The sequence below is a fragment of the Equus przewalskii genome, chromosome 11 (genome assembly GCF_037783145.1).
Source record: "Equus przewalskii isolate Varuska chromosome 11, EquPr2, whole genome shotgun sequence".
NCBI lineage: Eukaryota > Metazoa > Chordata > Mammalia > Perissodactyla > Equidae > Equus > Equus przewalskii.
In genome coordinates, this window is record NC_091841.1 from 20,730,017 (window position 1) to 20,750,957 (window position 20,941).

The window sequence follows — 20,941 nt, forward strand, 5'->3', positions numbered from 1 at the left end:
CTTCAACACATTTCTCTCAACAATTTATAGAACAACAATACATAAAATCAGCCTGAGTACAGAAGAACTACACAAAGTCATCAACCAATAGCATCTAATGAAAATTTATAGAACACTCCACCCAATAACGACAGATACACATTACTTTCAAGCACCCACAGAACATATGCAAAGATAGATCATATCCTGGGCTATAAAACAAACCACAACAATTTAAGATTTGAAGTCATACCAGGAGTGTACTCTGGCCACAGTAGACTCAAACTAAATCAGTAACAGAAAGACAATGGGAAAATCTCCAAACATTTAGATACTAAACAACACATGTAAATAATGTATGGGCCAAAGAGAAAATCTCAAGGGAAATGTAAAAATATATTGAGCTGAATGAAAGTGAAATAAAATATCAATTTTTGTGTGACACAGCTAAACAGTGCTAAGAGGGAAATTGATAGCACTAAGTGCTTGCATTAGAAGAGAGGAAAAATCTCAAATCAATGATCTAAGCTTACATCTCAAGAACCCAGAGAGAAAGAAAAGCAAAGTATGTGACTGAAGGAAGAAAATAATAAAGGTAAGACCAGAAATAAATAAAGAGCCGGTTCTTTGAAAAGGGCAATAAAATTGAAAAAACTCTAGCAAGTATGGCAGAGAGAGAAAACACGAATTACCAATATCAATATAAAATATGAAACAGAGGATATCATTACAGACCTCGAAGACATCAAAAGTATAAGGAAATGTGATGAACAACTCTTCACACACAAATTTGACAACTTATGTGAGATGGACCATTTCCTTGAAAAGTACACACTATCACAACTCATCTAATATGAAACAGATCAGTTGAATAGTCCTGCAACTGTTAAGGAAATTGACTTTGGAATCTAAAATCTTCTGGAAAAGAAATCTCCAGATCTAGATGATTTTCCAGGAGAATTCTACTAAACTTTTAAAGGCAAATTAATACCAATTCTGTATAATCTCTTCCAGAAAATAGGATAGGAAAGCACACTCCCCAACTCATTTTATGAAGCTAGTATTATCCGGATACCAAAACCATACAAAGACAGTACAGAGAGAGAAAGAGAGAGAGAGAGAGACAGAGAGAGAAAGAGAAAACTACAGACCAGTATCTTTCATAAATATAGACTCTAAAATTCTTAACAAGGTATTAGCAAATAGAATTTAGCAACTTCTTTTGTTTGCTGTTGATTCAATAGCAAGCAAAGTTTTAAAAGAATAACACACTATGACTAAGTAGGGCTTATTCCAGGGACGCAAATCTGGTTCAATATTTGAAAATCAATCAATGCAATCCACTGTGTTAACAGACTAAAGAAGAAATATCACATGATCTTATCAGTTGATGCAGAAAAAAGCATTTGATAAAACTCAATATCTGTTCATGATAGACAAAAAGACACAGAAAAACAGGAATAGAGAAGAATACACCTTCTTCAACTGGGTAAAGAACATTTAAAGTAAACACCTATAGCTTTTATCATATGTAATGATGAAAGACTGAATGCTCTCTCTCCAGGAACAAGGCAAGAATGCCCATTCTCACCATTGTATTCAATATGGTACTGGAAATTCTAAGAATTGCAATATGGCAAGAAAAGTAAATAAAAAGCTTGAAGATTAGGAAGGAAGAAATAAAATCCACAAAAGAATTCCTAGACCTACACCTGTACTCTTGCAACGTCACAAGATACTAGGTAAACACACAAAAATCTATTGTATTCCTATATAGTAATGAACATAAGGACTCTAAAATGAAAAATACAATTCTATTTATATTCACTCCAAAAGGATTGAAATATTTAGGCACATATTTAACAAAACATGTACTGGACAGGTGTGCTGAAAGCTACAAAACACTGATAAAAACAAATCAAAGATCTAAATGGATAAGCATATTGTATTCATAGATTTGAAGACTCAGCGTAGTAAAAAGATGTCAGTTCCCCCCAAATTGATATACAGCTTCAATACAGTCTCTATAAAAATTCCAGCATTTTTTCACATATAGACAAAATTATTCTAACATTTATATGGAAATCAAAGGAACTGGAATGGCTAAAACAATTTTGAAAAAGGAGAATAAAGTTGGAAGAACCAATCTACCCAATTTATAACAAGACATTGGACAGCCTATTAATCAACACTATGTGGTATTGGTGGAAGGATAGACACAGATCAATGGAACATAATAGAGAAACTAGAAATAGACCCACGTAAATATGCCCAACTGATTTTTTGACAAAGATGCAAAAGCAATTCAAATAAGGGGGAATGGCATTTTCAAGAAATGGTGCTGGGGCAATCAAATATCTATAGGCAAAAGAAAAAAAAAAGAAAAGAGAAGAGAGAAAAAAAGAAAAAACTCAATTTAAACCTCACATCCTACACAAAAATTAACTCGAAATGGATCATAGGTTTTAAATGTAAATTGAAAACTCTAAAACTTTTAGGAGAAAATATTCAAATCCTAGGGCTAGCCAAAGAGTTCTTAGAATTGACATGGAAAATAGAAACCATAAAAGTAAAATTGGATAAGTTGGATATTATCAAAACTTAAAATATTTGCTTTGTGAAAGACTCCATGAAAAGGATGAAAAGACAAACTATAGATCAAGAGAAAATATTTGCAAACCACATATGCATTAAAGGGTTATTATCTAGAATATATAAAGAACTCTCAAGCTTGAAAAATAACAAAGTTTTTTTAATGGCAAAAGGCACGAATAAACATTTCATCAAAGAGGATATACAGATGGCAAATTATCACACAGAGAGATGTTCAACATCATTAGCTGTTAGGGAAACACAAATTAAAAGCACAGTGAAATATCACTACACACTTATCAGAATGGCTAAAATAAAAAAAATATCGACATCAAGTTCTGGTGAGGAAGTAGACACGACATCGCTCATACCTGGCTGGTGAAAATGTAACATGGTCCAACCACTCTGGAAAACTGGCAGTTTCTTAAAAAACTAAACATATGACCTTGCAATTATACTCCTGGGCACTTATCACAAAGAAATGGAAACTTTATGTTCACATAAAAACCTATACATGAATGTTCATAGCAGCTTTATTCATAATAGCCCAAACTAGAAACAACTCTATGTCCTTAATGGGTGAACAATAAGACAAACTGGTACATTCATACCATGGGATATTATTTAGCAATAAAAAAGAACAAATTCTTGATACATACCACAATCTGCTTGACTCTTTACAGTATTATGCTTAGTGGAAAAAGCCAATCCCAAAAGGTTACATACTCAATGATGTCATTTACGTAACATTCTTGAATTGACAAAATTATAGATATGGAGAATGTATTAGTGATTTCCAGGGGTTAAGGACAGGATGGTAGGGTGGAGGATTAGATGTGGCTATAAAACGGCAACATCCAATGTGGTGAGGGAAATGTATATTGTATATATTTATATACAAAATGTGTAACATATGACATAATGATGTTGTATCAACAAAGGAGCAGAATTATACCTATTCTGTATCTTGACTGTGGCAATGTCAGTAGTGATATTGTATTATATATTCATGTATTATATAGTTTTGTAAGATGCTACCATTGGGTAACATGGAGGAAGAAGGTACATGGAATCTCTCTGTCTTATTTCTCACAAAGGCATGTGGACCTACAATTATTTCAAAATAAAAAACTTAATTAAAAAAAAAGGCAATGCAGCTTCTGTCTGGCTCTTTTTATTGGGTCACACTCATTTGGCACCCAACCTCTACACCGTGGAGAAGCCAATCAGCAACACAGACAGGCCGAGCATAGGTGCTTGAGCTTACTATAGCCTGGCTGACTTCCCGATGACAGCCAGCATCAATCACCAGACATGTGAATGAGCAAGACAGATTATTCTGACCCACAGCCATCCTTCAAGCTGCCTTGAGCCCCACGTGGAGCAGAGACTAGCTGTCCTCATCAAGCCCTCCCCGAACTGAACTGCACATTTGTGTGCAAAATAAGTGCTTATCGCTGTTTGCAGCCACCAATTGTAGGGTGGTTTATTTCATAGCTATAGGCAACTGGAAAAAAGAGTGACTTTTGTCTATGAACATTCTACAGAAAAAGAAGAAAATGGCTTTTTCATTGAACCTTGATATTAAGCAATGATGGCACTTTTTGAAGTATCAAATTATACCTTTGAAAATTCAGACTAGCTTCATTCCAATCAGTCAATTAGTATAGCCGCCATATTTCAAATTAGAAATTAGGCACATTTCGTTAAAGATTGTTATACCACTTATGGATGCGAACAGGTGACCATTTGGGGGATATACTTTGGATACTAAAATGAAATGTTTGAGGTTTTCAGGGGTTTATAGTACAAATTATTTGAAATTAGGATTGTTTTGGAAGATCTAAGAAATGTGTATACAAATATATTACTATTATTAACATATAATTGTAAATTAATATTGCCAAGTGGGTTATGAATGATGAATTATCATAGCTTATCAAAAATACACATAATCTTACAAGTGTAATCAATTACTAATGTCAAGTCATCTCTATATTCACTTCCTTTTGCAAATGAATCAGGATAGATACAAACCCTCTCATGTGTCATGGGCATTTTAGTTCTGCTGTAGCTGGCAGGTACAAGAAGACCAGATTCAAAATCAGGCTGGACATAGGTAGAGCCATTTTCTTCCTGCTTTGCATTCATCTTTCAAATATCCATTCATCTTTCAAATAGCCTCTCTAACATTTGGTAATAGTCCTCTTATCTGGTTTAGGCTTTTTTTCACCTGGGAATTTCTGGTTTAGCTCGTCAGATGTTGTTTTCACCTTGGTCCTTCCAACATCCTTTCATTTATTTATTTATTTATTTATTTATTGAAGAGGAAGTTTGGCCCTGAGCTAACATCTATGCCAATATTCCTCTCTTTTGTATGTGGGATGGCACCACAGCTCAGCTTGATGACCGGTGTGTAGGTCCATGCCAAAGATCCGAACTGGAGTGCGTGAACTTAACCACTACACCACCAGGCCAGTCCCCCGACATCCTTTTTAAATCTTTACTGATCGTTTCTGGATCTTTACCTACTCAGACCACAAGAAAGTTTACATTCTCTTACGCTTGGAATGAGGAGTCTTCATACTCTTGGTCTCACAATTGAAAGTAAAAATAGCTCAATAAAACTTTACATTACCTTTCTTCAATACTACTTTTGTTCCTCCTGAACACTCTATCCTTGTTTTCTTCCTTTTCTTCTTTCACAACGAGACACTTTAACATTGCTGGATACCCCTTACTGCACAACCTCTTTGTCATATAACTTGTGTTATGGAACCAGCAATTTTTTTTTGTTTTTTTGGTGCTCCACTAAGTTTTGGACACCAATTTCCCCTCTGGCTAAATATGTAACCTGGGGCAAAGTGCTCAAATTCCCTAAGCCTGGTCATTTGTAAAATGGGAATAATAATGGCTCTGGGTAGGATTAATTGAAGTATCCTTTATTTCTTTTTCTTTTGTCCTTCAGACCCTGAAACGTGGTGTTTTAATGAATAGTGTTGATTGAGTTGGATGTGGAGACTGGCCTTAAGGCAGAGGCTGACTGGAGATTCTGGACATCACACTGGGGGGATTTCTGGGCAAGGGCACCAGAAAGAACAAAGCTCAGAGGCAGCCTTGAGCTTGGTGCTTTTGGAGGCCTAAAGAAAAGCATATCTGATATTTTTCCTTTTGCTTTGTATTTAGAACTGTGAGGAGGGAGGCAAGCATAGAGGGATGGAAAAGATATGAAAAATACTAAGGATGGGAGAGATGGGAGAAAAGACAGCTGTAAATTAAGAGAGAGCAAGAAAGAAAGAGGGAAGAGAAATCTCCCAAAACAAAAAAAAGATTATGTAAGATTATGAAAGAAAACGGTTATTTTCAAAAGGATTCATAATCCCAGTCCCTAATGCATAACCTATTTTTATTTTTACATCTCCTATCTAGTTCTTGATCATATAAATTCATTGTTCTATGTGGCTGCAACCTTGGCAAAACAAGGTTCTGTTCTCTGGTAAGATTGACATGTAATCCTGATATCAATCTGCCCTTTTAGATAATTTTCCACATTAACTGTGATGACCAAAATATCCAAGTCTAGCTTGTGTCTGTCCTAGTGTGTCATTATTTTGGTCATAGGAACCCTGCAGAATAAATCAATTTAACACGTGCTTCTTGACTGTAGCAACGTTGAAGCAGGCCAGAAAAACCACATTTGCTCTTTACTTAGACGATATAAATCCATCATTCCCCAAATTACTGCATCCCTTTGGCCTGAGTCTCCTGAACAGAAATGGGAGTTGAGCAGTAAACGGTGTGTGCTATTGGCCTTGGCGCGTCGCTTTGAGCCAGCAGGGGGCGTTTGAGCTCCAGGGAGCCAGCCAGAGTAGTCAGGGGGCGTGGCTCTGCATCCTTGACGGACAGCTAAGGACGCGGGTGAAGATGAGGTAATAAGAGCTGGAGCAAGGAGGGCGTGGGGTTGTGGGCGCGTGTCTGTTCCACTGTGAATGTGTCAGTGCTTGCGTTAGCCGACGACACTGCGTGTCTCGGAGCTGGCGCTGCAGACACTGACCACACTGTATTAAAAAAAAGAAATTCCATTTCTGGGAGGGAGGCTGCAAAGTTGCGGCCAGGCGACAGCTGCAGTCCTGGGGCTGGGTCATGGCGGGTCGCTTTTCGGCGTCTAGGGACTGGGGAAACCCCCGTGGGCTAGGGTTTGCCCTAGCGCCACGCTTGGGAGGGGCGATTCTTTCTGGAAGCGAGTGAGCAGAGCCACAGGGAGGGGGAGCTCTCATCAAAGCGGCGACAGCATTTCGTGCGGCAAACGGGTTGGGAGGGTGGGGAGAGAGGGGAGGGAAACACAGCGTGCCATTCCGAGCGCAATCGCGCGGCGAGATCCCACCCTAGCGTCTGCAGAGCCCGAGGCGCAACTGGTGCGAGGGCTCGGTCCTCGCCTCGCCATTCCTTTTAGCTCGCGGCCGCCAGGCTCTGGCCGCGCGCCCGCCGAGAGGTTTTGCAAGGCGGACGCCTGTTTGCAGAGAGCCGGGTATTTGCATGAAGCGATTCGACCCCACGGATCAGCGGCAGCAGCGGCGGCAGCAGCGGACCCCGGCGGCGGCGGCGGCGACAGAGGCGAGCTGTCGGAGCCAGGCGGCCCCAGTCTCCTGGCCCCGGTGGATGCGCTGCTGGGGAGCGACCCATGGGCCGGAGCTGAGGCTGCCCGGGGCTTCGGGGCGCGGGGCGGGGGGCGCGGTCGAGGCCCGGAGGCGGCGGCGCAGGAGGAAGCGGAGGAGGGCGGGCGCGCCGAGCCCGGGAGGCAGGCAGCGCAGAGCCGCCGCCGCCGCCGCCTCAGCCCAGGGCTCGCCATGCTCCTGGCCTCGGCCGTGGTGGTCTGGGAATGGCTGAACGAGCACGGCCGCTGGCGCCCCTACAGCCCGGCCGTGAGCCACCACATCGAGGCGGTGGTCCGCGCCGGCCCCCGTGCCGGGGGCAGCGTGGTACTGGGTCAGGTGGACAGTCGTCTCGCGCCCTACATCATCGACCTGCAGTCCATGAACCAGTTCCGCCAGGACACGGGTGAGCTGGCTGCCCCTGCCCTGCCCGCGCCCACCTCCCCTCCCTGCCCTGAGATCTCCAGCCTAGCGAGCCCCCGCGGGCCTACCCAGTCGGCACGTCCGTGCAGTGGTGTCACCAAAAGGTATTCGGGCAGGGGGCGTTTTACTCCCCATGATCCTATTAAGATCCCGCCCGCAACGAACGTCCATGCTAGTAGCATCAATGTTCTGGTTATGCAAACCGAGCTTCTACCTAGCTCCTAAGAACCTCTCTTTTACACCCCTTTTTAAGTGCTTGATGGCCCCAAGTCACCCCATACACAAATTGTGGAGCTGCCCAGCCACAAGCGATCCCAGCCTCCAGAACAGGCTTCCTGCTCTCCTCTCACACATGGGTTGACCCTGCTTTGCCTCAGGCACCCTTGGGCCCGCCACATATCACCCTCGTCTAGTCTCCCACTGCCTGTGCCCCTCCAGTGTGAGATGCCTTCCCACAGCTGGGAAAGGAAGAAGGGAATCCCCGGAGGCTCTGGCTGTAGTCGAGTATGGGAAGGGCTGGGCCGCCCCGGGGAGTGGGGAGAGATGGGAGTTGGGGGGTTCCGGGGCATGAAACACCCTGGATGCTGTGGCATTGGCAAGTGCCGCTGCTTATGCACTCAAGTGCTGAAGCAACAGGCCAGAGCAGATGGAGAGAGGAGGGGGAGGCACCGGTTCCGGAATGCCTGGCAGGGAAGCCACTCCCTTTGTCCATGGAGGAGGAGGTGCATTCCTAAGGAGAAACTGTCCCCAAGCTTCCTCCTGAAACAGTTGCCTGTCAGGGATACCCTGACCTCCCAGAACACTAAACTGTCTTTTCATGAGAATCAAGTTGCCACTGTGGCCACTATAATCCCACTTCCCAGCTGACCAGCCTTTCCAGGTTGGAGCAAGGAAAGGAGCCTACAGGAAGAAGGTCAGGCTGGGGGGTCATTGGTGGAAAGGGCAGGGCAGGGCAGAGCTGCACCTCTGGTTGGCCCAGTGGGTCCAGGCTTAACTGAGGACCTGAGACAAGTCTATGTGTCCCTCATGGAGGTGGGGAGTTGTTTTTGGAATTCTGGCTAGACTTTCCTGAGCCTGTGACCCAGGAGTCTGGAGAGGCAGGTGTGTGGGGGGGAGGGACAAGAGAGGATGGCTGGGAGAGTCCCAGAGGGTCAGAGAACAGCTGTTTGAGCAGGATATCTCAGCCTCCTTGGAAAGCCCCCACATCCTGTGCACTAATTAGGATTGTCATGGGAAAGGGGTATCTTTCCACCCTCATGTCCCCATCTTGAGTCATAACTCCCAACAACCTCTTTGCCAAGGACTTTGCAAACGCTGGCTGAATGAGTAAAGCTTTCTGGGGAAAGGATTCTAGAAGGGTTACATCTGGAGGGGCTTAAACCTTGGTGGGAAAGGGAGACTGAGAGGAGGAGGGAATAAGGAGGAATGTGGGGAGATTGAGAAAGAAGATTAAGTGTGGCTGAGGGGGAGGGAGAGAATGTCATTGTACGATTTGGATAGAGGTTGTGGATAGAGGCGTGTGTCTGGAGAGGTGGGGAGCTGAGCCATGGAGGTGGGACCAGGAAGACCAGCAGTTAAGATACCTGACAGGGAAGTCCAGCCCTGTTCAAAATAAACAGGCAGGTGTTAGCTTTTCTATCTCAGATTAAATGTCTGCAGCTGAAGAACCACCCTGGTGACATAAAGATCCCATCCCTGGTCCTATATTTGGGAAGGGAGAAAGTTTAATCAGTGCTTAGGGGTATCTAAGATGGACATGGTACCTAGAAAGGGTCCTAGCCTGAAGGGCCCTTTCTACAGAAGTGAAGTTTGGAGAAAACTGGGTTAAAGGACAGAAGCTACCTCTTCAAGGTCTGAACACTCTTCCCTGAGGATGAGCTGACCACTACATGGTGGTTAGCAATTTAGTCCAAGGCTGGGGCTCCTCAGATTTTAGCCTGGAGGCAGAGAGCTGGCCCGGGGTCATTTTAAAGGCTACCTTAGGGTATGTTTTACATTCTGGTCTTTCAGGCACAGGATTCAGACTGCTTAGGTTACATCCACTCATTCTAATGGTCAGTCGGTCAACATGTACTGAGTGGCTCCCTCTTCAGTGCCAGGCTCTGCGCTGAGTGCTGAAGGCACTGGGCTGAATTCCCAGGAATGCTGGGTCTGTCAGGGAGCTTGTCAAAGTAGAATAGGATCTCTGGGTTTCTGGGCCCGGAGCCCCCTCCTCTCCCTTCTTCACCAACAGACACACAGTTCCTCTCAATATAGCTCATTGATGAGGCCATAACGGGGTAGGAACTTTAAACCATGGGCTCCCAGGCAACCTCAGCCAAGCCCTGGCAATGTTTAATTAAATTACCCACCCTCCCCATGCCACAGTTTGAAGCTGGGAACCAGAAACATCCCCACAAACAAAGGAGAGCTGGAAGTCCCCTGCCCAGAGGCAATTCCTCTCTCTTTTGTTGCCTCCTCGATGTGGGGACATTTCCTGACATGGGAGCTTTGTTTTTTCAGAAGTTGCTTGCCCTGCTGCTGAGTGAGTCCTTGGACTCTCTGCTCCCCTGGGCTCTGACTTCATCCAGCCTGTCTCCAGGGAGATGGCCAGGAGGTAGCAGACACCCTCTGTCTTGCCTCTGTTTGCCCTGGGCCCTTCTCCTTCCCCAGACCGCTTCGGAGTCTGAGCTTATTTGCATTCTATGCAGGTCTCCTCTGGGCATTTTAAGATAGAGAATCTGGAAGCAGGAAGAAGATGGGACTTTGGCTGCTTCCAAGAGCCTTGGTTGGGTCCTCTCCACCTATGGTCCTTTACGTTGAGTGGGCTGACTTTTTTCTGTTGTAGGGCAGTGACTGGAGCCCTTTACTTCAGCATCACTATGTCTTCCAACGCACCTGATCACTGCCATCTCCAGGGCCCCAGCAGCGGGATGGGGGACGACCTGGGCTAGGAGTGGGCAAACATGACTCAGGCTCTCATCCCAGACTCACTGGCTTACTGTGTGACCTTAAGCAAGTCCCTTAACTGCTCAGATCTCATTTACCTCTGTAGAAAGAAAAGCAGCCTTAAGATTCCTTCTGCCTCCTTTCCTCCCATCCTGCAGATCAACAGGCGAATGGGTTTGGCCCCTGCACCAGTGATGATGGTGAGAGAGAAGGTTCTTTTCAGCTCCGAGTTTTCTGTGCAACTTTTGCTTCTTTTGTGTCTTTAATGAGGTGAGAGAGGTCAGACCGAGAGAGATTAAAGGGTTTGACAGATGCTGATTTTTAGGCACCCCCTGCCATACTCTGCCCTGTGTGAGCACGGGAGTGGAGGAGGCAGCCGTCATGATGATCACCGTATGGGGCATGCGCCAAGCACATGGCAGACATTATCCTGTTTAATTCTCACAGTAATCTTATGAAGGAACGAGTGTTCCTATTTTATAGGACAGGAAACAAGTTGAAAGAGATGAAGTTGTGCAAAGGTTTACAGTTAGTCAATGGCCGAGCTGGAATTCTAATTCAAGTGACCCGTGCTCTACTCCTTGATTCAGTGAACACTCATGGAGCACCTGCTTCCTGCAGGCACTGTTCCAGGCATGTGGGATATAGCAATAACAAAACATCGAAGTCTTTGCCCTCATGGAACATTCTAGTGGGAGTGAGGGGTGCTGGTAAAGGAGGCCTGGGCTATCTTGGGCACAGTGTGTGCTCCAACACAGGATTGCATAGGTGCAGGTGAAATGCCCTAGAGACCTCGAGGGATCATACCTGGAAGGCGTCTCCCATTTCCCAGGAGCCGAAGCATCTTGAGTGCTTTGGGATGCAGTGTCTGAGTTGCTAGAAAAAACTGATTTTCTTTTTCTTCCTCATTAGTCTGTGAACATCCTTTATCCCTATGCCATTAGACGCCTTTTCCTTGGGTCACTGCATGTTAGGACCAAATGGATTTCCTCAGATCATCTAGTTTATGGTCTGATTATAGAAAGGCCCAGGAATAGCCCATTCCAGATACAGGGGTCTCTGAAAATAATCAGAGAATGAAATCCCGCCATCTCTCTTGTCCCCAAACATTGGTTCTGAGGTCTGCCTCCTGTCTCTAAGTAACCCTCTTGGGCTGAACTGAACTCAGCATCTTTCCCTCCAAAAACCAGCTCTTCCTCTTGATACCCCTCTGCCTATTAAGGCACTACCACTTTACCACTTGTCCATGGCCAAAGCCTTGCGATTCTTTGACTCATTTCTGTCATTCTTAGTTGGGTACCCCTTACGTACGGGCATGTTGACCATGTGGCCCAGCAGTTGAAACGTTAGTGTGTATCATGAATGCTCAGTAGTTGTTCACATACAGATTCCCAAGCCCAGTCCCTGGAGATGCTGACCCTTAGGTCTAGAGGGCATTGCTGATCCATCTGCAGGAGATTCTGAAGCAGGTGATTCTGGAAACTCTCTTGCAAAGCATTCAGTTATTCATGGTCAAGTCCTGCTCATTTCCTCTCTGTGTGGTCCCTCCAGTCTGTTGCCTTTTTTTCTTTTCACTGCCAACACCCTCCTTACTTCTCACTTGGAACTAATGAACAGAGCAGCTCTGGTCTTGTCACTTCTCTGTGTCACAAACCTCACTGGCTCCTCATTGCTTACAAATAAAACCCATCACAACCTAGTATTCTAGACCATCTATGCCCTGGCTCTCACATACCTTTCCAGGATTATCTTCTTCTATGCCTTATATTTTCCTCTACTTCTGCCAAACAGATGTCGCTTTTATCCTCATGCATTACCTTAGAGTTCTTTGACACTCCACCCCCCCCAACTATTCAGACAGTCTGTTCTACTGAAATGCCCTTCCTTGCCATTTTTGCCTGTTGAAATTCTCCTATCATTCAGGTCCTATGCTGTTTGTCATCCATTTCATGAAATGTTCTCCAAATCATCATTACTTCATTTATATCTTTATAGTTGATATTTATTGAGCCCCTATGACATGCCAGGCACAGGGGATACAGCCATGAGCAAACACCCGGCTGCCCACTTTTGTGGGATTGGGAGTCCAGTGAGGGAGACAGACATTCATCAAATTAATCACACAAATAAATGTGTAACTGCACATCAAGATAAGTGCTATAAAAAAACAAGAATGGGAATTTGACCTGGTCAGGGCAGCCTAGAGAGGTTTCCTTAAGGAAATGAGCTGAAATATGAAGGGTGAGCAGCAAGAGGATGCCAGAGTGTTTTGAAAGAGGGACCAGCATTGTGAACAGGCCTAGAATCAAAGGAGCATGGTAATGGGGAAAGACTGAAGGAGGCCAGTGGCAGAAATATGGGCAGAGTGCATTAGGGTATGAAGGGGCCACAGAGGTTGGTGGGTGGAAGGGATTTTGGTTTTGACCTAATGGGGAGTTGTGGAAGGGATTTAATCACATGGGGATGTGGTCAGATTTTCTGCCAACATGCATTTTGTTGGCACCCTTCCTGTGCTTCTCGTGGCATATTATGCCTCGTAAAGAGTCATTCACACAGTACACTGTAAGCTACTCAAGGAGAGTCTGAATCTTTGTTTTCCTCATAGCAGCTAGTGGGTACTCAGCAATATGTGATGCGTGATTAAATTTATCACAGCCTGTTTATGGAGCCCTCATCACTGCCAGACACTGCATTAGGGTCTGGAGTGCAAAGAACTGTACAGTGGCATCTCTGCCTCCACTGAAGGCACCGATATGAAGTGCCGAGACACTGGTACACATCAGGCACAAGCAGATGTGCATCTCAGACTTCCTAAGGGAGGGGCCTGGACTAGGAGAACATTTTAAGATATGGATGGCAAATGGCATGGGACTTGAATTATCATTCAAGGAGATGGCAACAGTACAAATGTCAAAGAAGGGCATTTCAGTAGAAGGGACCGGCAAATAGTAGGGGACTTGGACAGATAACCCTGAGGGAACGCACGAGGATAAAAGAGGCATCTGGTCCTCAGGAGTGGAGGAAGATACAGGCATAGAGGAAGATAAGCCTGGAAACGTATGTGAGAGCCAGGGCGTAGCTCCCAGACGTTCTGGGGGACCTCTCAGGCATCTCTGGGATTGATGACTGTCATAAAAGATGTCTTTTAAGCACATTCTCTCTTCCTCCTCCTCGTTCTTTCTTTCTCTCTCTGCCTCTCACACATTGCATCCCCTGAACTAGACTTTCCTCATGACTTTTCCATCCTGCTTAGACATATAATTGAAAATAGATTACAAGGATAATCACCACATTTGATTGAGCCCTGTCATGTGGCAGGTGTTATTTTTGTGCCATATGTTCATTCCTTCATTTCACCCTCAAGTCCACCCTTTGAAGTAGCTATGGTCACCGAAACAGATGAGGACACTGAGGCTTCATCAAACAGCTGGAAGGGACTGAACCTCTGCTGTTGGACCCAAAGCCTGTGCTTTTTGTTCCCAGCAAGTGGGCTACTCAGGAAGGAAATGGAGGCCAACCGGGAAACTGTGGCCCACCCCCCTTCTTCCTCCTCCTCTGTCCTCCCATCCTGCTACCCCCATGTCGCCCAGCAGAACTCCTGGTTCTGAATAGGGGATTGTGCTGCTTCTGCCTCCAGCCTCTGAATGTTGATGTTTTGGGTCATTAAGGGGCCTGGAGATGGGGTGGGGGGTAGGTTATGACCCTTGGCAAAGGCCTGAATAGCCATTGTTCCTTTTCTTCCCCCCTTGAATGGGATTCTGTCCCCAGTCCTGGTGTCTCCCTTTGGTTGGAGGAGGGGGTGGGTCAGAGGCCAGCAAAGGGGAACCTTTTCCCACCACTTTGATGGATAGGACTTAAGCTGACAGATGCGGAGGTTCTAGCATCCTCGGAGCTTTCCCCGGCCTCTGCACCCTGCCTCATGAGCCAGGCACCTTCAGCCTTGACGTTGATACCCATGAAAGAAGCCCTGGTTGGGGATGGGTCTGAATTCAGATTTGGGGTGGGTAGGTGAGAAAGAAGCAACAGTTACAGGCTTAGTTTTCTCTTCCAGTCCTGCAGGTTCATTTCTGCTGTTTTATTCCTCTGGCCTCTTCCTTGCCCCTCAGTGAGACTATAAAACTTGAGAGCCTCCTATCTCTAGGAGGGTTTGAGTTTCTTGCAAGAAAGACGTTAGATAAATATAAAAGAATTCATGTGACCATCATTATCAGTGTTGATATAAGATTTAATGCTGCGAAATATGAGCATGGGAAATATTCATGGGAAATCTCAACCTGATTTTCCGTTTTTTTTACCACACCCATAAAGGTACACAGAGCCAGCTCAATCGCCTCCACCTCTGGGCAGCCTCCCTGGATGGGAGCAGTCTTCCTCTGTCCTTTAAGCTTCTGTGACTCTGTGTTCTTTTCCCCCATAGCCCTCAGGGCAGGGGCATTTAGAGGGATAGGGGAGAAGGGATATGATATTTATGAGCACCCAGTAAGTGTCAAGGGCTTTATATGCCTTAGGACAAATTACAGAGCTCACAAGAAATCCGCGACCTGGCGTATACAAATACATGTTTGTTGGATGAATAAGTGAGTCACATTTAACTTTCACAAAAACTCTGTGAAGGAGTTATTAGCCTATTTATTGGGGGGAAAAAAGGAGGCTGAGGTATTCTACATTAGTAAATGAACAAACTTGGCTGCAGACCAAGGTCCCCAGATTCCAAACCGGGAGGTACTCTTTCTGGTACACAGCACTACCTCCAGATCCTTCCCCTTGTAATTCGTCCGCTTCTACCCTTGTGTGACCGTATACTCCTAATGGGCAGGAATGAGTCGCTTGCAAAGCTGATACCTCAATAACAGCCTAGTGCCTGGCACACAGTAGGTCTCTTTTGATGTTCTGCCTAGTAATGAAACACAATTCAGTTTCATTTTTGCTGACCCTGACCCTCTCCTCTGTCTCTCTCCGGCAGGGACCCTCCGGCCAGTTCGCCGCAATTACTACGACCCGACTTCGGCCCCCGCAAAGGGCGTGGTATGGGAGTGGGAGAATGACAATGGTTCCTGGACGCCGTACGACATGGAGGTGGGCATCACCATCCAGCACGCCTATGAGAAGCAGCATCCCTGGATCGACCTCACTTCCATTGGCTTTAGTTACATCATTGACTTCAGCACCATGGGCCAGATCAACCGACAGACCCAGCGCCAACGCCGTGTCCGTCGACGTCTTGATCTCATCTACCCCATGGTCACTGGTGCCTTGCCTAAGGCCCAGTCCTGGCCAGTCAGCCCTGTGTCGGCTGCCTCACCCCCTGCCCCACCCTGCTCCTGCCCACAGTGTGTCCTGGTGATGAGTGTCAAGGCGGCCGTGGTCAACGGGAGCACTGGGCCCCTACAGGCCCCAACAGCCCGCAAGAACATGCCTCCTTCTGGAGCGGTCAAGCTGCCCCCACCAGCAGGCCCTGGGGGCAAGCCACTGGACAGCACAGGCACCATTCGAGGCCCGGTGAAGACTGCCCCATCGCAGGCGATTCGGCGACAAGCCTCTAGCACGCCAGCAGGGGCGACTGCAGGTTCTCCTGCCAGCCCCCCAGGAGCCAATGGCAAGAACGGAAGGGTGGCCCTGGCCACCTTAAATCGTACTAACCTGCAGCGACTGGCTATCGCCCAGTCCCGGGTGCTGATCGCCTCTGGGTAGGTGTTTCCCTGGCAGCCACTGAGCATTTACTCCCCACTGGCATAGGACATGACTGATCTTCTGGGTCAGAGAGAAGGAGGGGCTGCCAAGACCTCAGCTGCTCATCATCTTGTCCTGACCCTCTGGCTGCAGGTGGAAGGCAGCAATGGTGGATAAGGCGGGGTTTGGCATTTGGGGTCCGACAGATCTGGATTCTAGTTTTGAGACTATGCCTCTAAGTAGCCATGTGATTTGGGGCCGATCCCTAACATCCTAGAGTCCTAACTTCCTCCTCTGTAAATGCTGGCAATAATACTCATGTTAGTGTTCCTGTGAGGCTTAGAGAAGATTATGCATACTATATATTATATTATAACAGGCGGCATTAATTGTCACACCATGTTCTAGTTTTGGTCTTTATCACCTCATTTAATCCTTACAGCTACTCTGTGAAGGAGGCATTTTCATCCTGTTTTACATTTGAAGAGGACAGAGTTTCACTTGCTCAAGGGCATGTAGCTAGATGTCGGCTGAGACTGGCATCCAAACTTTAGGAGGTCAGAGTCCAGACTCCGTCTGACTCTGCTCTGCTGCTTCCCTGTGGAGCATGTACCACGGTGCTTGGCATGCAGTCGGTGCCAAATGAGAGTTAATCCCTTTCCTATGGTCTCTCTGGAAGCGGAAGGGTGACTCCAGATTGGAATAACAGGCCATATTTAGTAAGTACTTACTATGTGCTGGGTGCTTTGTGTGCATTGTCTCAGTTATTTCTTTGACAACCTGGTGGTGTTGCAGGTTCTGTTGTTATTGCTTTTTATGATCTTCTTGGTCTTCTTGATCATAAAATAGGAGAGGCCCAGGTCTATGTGGTGCCCACAGCCTTTGCCTGCCAGCCCCTGATTTCTTGTGAGATTGGCCTTTCGCACCTGTCCAATCTTCCCTTTCCCCAGGTTGGGATGGGTTAGGTTGGACATCTGAGTGTGAAATTCAGGCTGCCCCGAGGAGCTCACAGATGTCAGTGCTGGGAGGAGAGAGGGTGGAGGGTATACTGCAGGTGAGAAGCCTGGCCTTTACTCCTGCCTCTGCCACTTGGGTAAGCCATGGGATCTTTGCAAGGTCCAGTTTCCTCGTGTGCTAAATGAAGATTGTCACATCTGCCTCACTTACCTGTTGATGCAAGTAAACCGTAATCAGTCTATAAATCAAAATTGGGGTGAGTTTATTATGAGTCAGATCTGAGGCCTAGCCCGAGGCCTTTCTTCCCTAAGAAAGGAAGGGCACCAAAGAAGTGGGGTATACAGAGTGGTTATATACCATCTTGGAACAAAGAGCAGACATCACATATGATAAGAATGTCCCTTTTACAATTGTCACGAGATGCTTAGCTGGCACAGAGGTCGGTGGTCAGCAGGTCAGTGGTCACAAGGTGAGCACAGCAGGTCAGTAATTAATCCTTAGTTCCAGGAACAGATGCTTATCCTTAAAGAAATGCCAATATGGGGGGGCTACATCCCTGTCTTTAGAGGCAGCATTCTTGTCTTTGGGACATAGCAAATATTTAAAGCAGGTGTATATTGCATGCTCAACAGGCCACATCAAGTCCCTTTGGAAAAACAAGTTCGGGAAGAATTAGTTTTACACCAAATGGCTTCCTCATATACTCCAATAGGTACTGTTGCTTTTCATTTATTTATCATACCCCATGGAGCCATTGTGAAAATCTCCACTAAGAGAGCTCACCGCTTAACAGTTTACCTGATGCACTCTCCTGCGGTTGTCAGCATCATACCATTCCCTTATGCCATGATGCAAGTGTCAGGCATGGGCACTTAGAATTAACTCCCCAAGGAGAGCCACACAACTCACGTGTTACAGAGTAGGGACTGGAACCCAGGTTTTTTTTTTTTTTTCCCCTTCTTCTCCCCAAAGCCCACTGGTGCATAGTTGTCTATTTTAGTTGTGAGTGCCTCCGGTTGTGCTATATGTGATTCTGCCTCAGTATAGCCTGAGGAGTGGTGCCATGTCCAAGCCCAGGATCCGGACCGGCGAAACCCTGGGCCACCAAAGCAGAACGCGCAAACTTAACCACTCAGCCGCAAGCTCGGCCCCCTAGAACCCAGGGTTTAGTCTCCTCGTCCACTGCTCTTTTGGCTAAAACCCAGCTCCTCATTTTATGTGAAGGCAATTTTTAAATGGTCTGATGCTGGTCAGATGCACAGGATTTTCATATGACTTTCTTTGAGCTGGCAGAATTATTTGGGAGGGGGAATATGTATGTAAACAGTGCTGCTGCTTGTTTTCTCCACGCCATCAGACATCAGCATCCTGGGGGCCCCTAACAGCTCCAGGGTGATTGCTGGCGTGGCAGAGGCAGGCTGCTTGGTGGATAAGAACACAGCCTCCAGACCCTGACTGCCTGGGCTCAAACCCAACCTCCTTGCTGTGTAACGTGGGTCAAGTTTTGTATCCTCCTTCTTCAGTTTGCTCATCTGTAAGATGGGGACAGTAATAGTACCTTCCTTATAGGGTTTGTCATGAGGATTAAATGAAATAGTGTATAGATTTAGCACAATGCTTGGCACTTAATAAGAGTCCAGCATTAGCTGTTATTATTATTATTATCAGCAGGTATCTATTGAATATACACTGTGTAGTTGTTGAATTGAAGTCGAAGCTGAGCAGAGTCCAACACCCCACCTCATTTCTGGCGCCCTTGACAAATGCCAAGTGACCCCATGCCATAATTGAGAGAAAGGAAACCCAGATCGCTTTAAATCTCAATGAGGGAGTCGGCAGCTCTTTATCTCCCTGCTTTATTCCCTCTGCCAATAGAACTGGAGCAAGAGAATAGGGTGGAGGTGGAGGTCCTGGCAGCACAGTTTCAAAAGGGCTATGGAAACAAGTTGTTTTTTTCTCAGCTCTGTTTTCCTGACAAGGGAGGCCCCTCCCCACCCCTCTATCTTCCAGCCCTTTCCTTTTCACCTCTTACCACCTCCCTTACCCCCACTACCATCTTCTCCTCCAGCCTTTCTTGGCCATTTAATTAGCGTGTTTATTCCCTTTGTCTGCTATTGCTATCGACCTTCTGTCGTGGAATGGCCCCTTCCCCCTCCTCTCTCAGCCCATGACCTCTTCAAGCAACTTTCCCACGGAAAAAAGGAAGACCAGGGAGGGCGGGAGAGGTGGGATGGAGAGAAGGGTTTGTGGGGAACAAAAGATCCTGTGAATTATTCAGAGACACAAGCAGGGGGTTTCTAAAGAGAAGAGAGAAGGGGCTGTGCTGTGGAGGGCGGGAGTCCTGGGTTGGCTCCTAACTCCAAGAAAAACACTGCTGCTCACCAGGGTATCTGTGACGCTATTCTCCAGCCATCGACACCCGTCCCCTGCCACCTTGTCACCTCTTCTCATTTCTTAGTTTTCTATTTTAGGAACAGAAATTAAAACATGCACTCTCCATAACTGGGAGCAGCCCAATAGAATGGGGGCAGAGGGGTGCCTTCTGATTGACCAACAAGTGGTACAGTCAGACAGCTTTGGCAGAATGGAGTTGGGATCCTGAAGGATGTGAGAAGCATGTCTGCTGATTTCTAGAAGGAGGGCTCAGGCGTATTTAGCTGGGGCCTCAACAGGGTGTGATGGGTGTGGACTGAATGGGCCTTTCTCCATGTTTTTCATTTTAACCAGTAACAGTGGGGGAGGGGTGATCAGGTGTTGGCAACTCAACAGTCCTGAAGACTGCTGCGCACCCCACTTTATACTTGATGTCCTCAAGAACCTGAGAAAACTGGAATATTAAAGCAGGAAAAGACTTTAGCGAAGCCCAACTTCCTCTTTACCATGGGGAAACAAAAATGTAAACAATCGCCCAAATTTGCATAGGGTTTGGTTATTTACAAAGTGTTTGACGTAGATCCTAAATCCTCACAAGGACGCCATGGAATAGAGATTTAGGATGCCCTGCTAACAGCTGTGGTAACTCAGATGCAGTCAATGAGGTGTGGAGAAGCCCTGTGGCTCTCGCAGAGGCACAAAGTCAGTGCCCAGCTGCACTAGGACGCAAATGTCTGATCCCTGTGCTGGTCTCCTTCCGTCATACCCTTCTGTATTTCATAAGCAAAAATCCCCCGATTCCCCAAACCTTGCTACCCCTGCCCAGAGCCTAGTGACAAGCCCTTCTGCCATGTTGTCCCTTTCCTGGCATGGCAGGGACACCCACCTCTCCCACAGTATTCATGGTGAGTCCAGTCCAGGCCCCACGTGCAGACCCTCCCTCTCTTCAGACCTTGCCCCCACCTCCAGTCCTAGGGCTGCCTGGGGTGTGTGCTCTGGGAATTGGCCTATTTCCTGGCTAACCAGATTGGGTGTGGAAACCTGCCAGTCCAGTTTGTGGGAACAAAGGAGGCTTTTGTCACCCAGATCGCAGCTACTTATCAGTTGGAGTGGGGGCCTTGGAGATGGTGAGGGGGAAAGGCAGGTGTGGGCTGGGCAGTGCGCTGCCCCCTTGTGGGGAGCCGGGGAACAGGCACAGGAGGATGGGTCTTCACTCCCAGCTTCTCCAGGTGCAGTTCCGTGAGGAGAATGAGCCGTGGGTGGGGGACCCATGGCTTACCTTCCACTGTGTCTTTAGATACTGGGGTGGGAAATCGTCAAGAGGTCTCCATGGCACCTTCTAACCCCAGACCCGCACTAGTTTACAG

The 20,941-nt window shown here is 46.6% G+C and overlaps 1 protein-coding gene across 3 annotated transcripts in view; it reads left to right on the forward strand.

Moving 5' to 3' along the window:
- The first annotated feature begins 6,446 nt into the window (after window positions 1-6,446).
- The window catches only part of DTX4 (deltex E3 ubiquitin ligase 4), a 34,679-nt gene continuing 20,184 nt past the window's right edge, over window positions 6,447-20,941 (forward strand). Inside the window, exons 1-2 of one of the 3 annotated variants that reach the window (XM_070563997.1) lie at window positions 6,447-6,500; window positions 15,538-16,261. In XM_070563997.1, coding sequence (XP_070420098.1) covers window positions 15,645-16,261 — 617 coding nt within the window. In that variant the 5' untranslated portion in view covers window positions 6,447-6,500; window positions 15,538-15,644. Of the gene's footprint in view, window positions 6,501-6,882; window positions 7,630-8,380; window positions 8,560-15,537; window positions 16,262-20,941 lie in introns of those variants that run through there. The other 2 variants (XM_008529196.2, XM_070563998.1) reach the window with 2 other exon arrangements.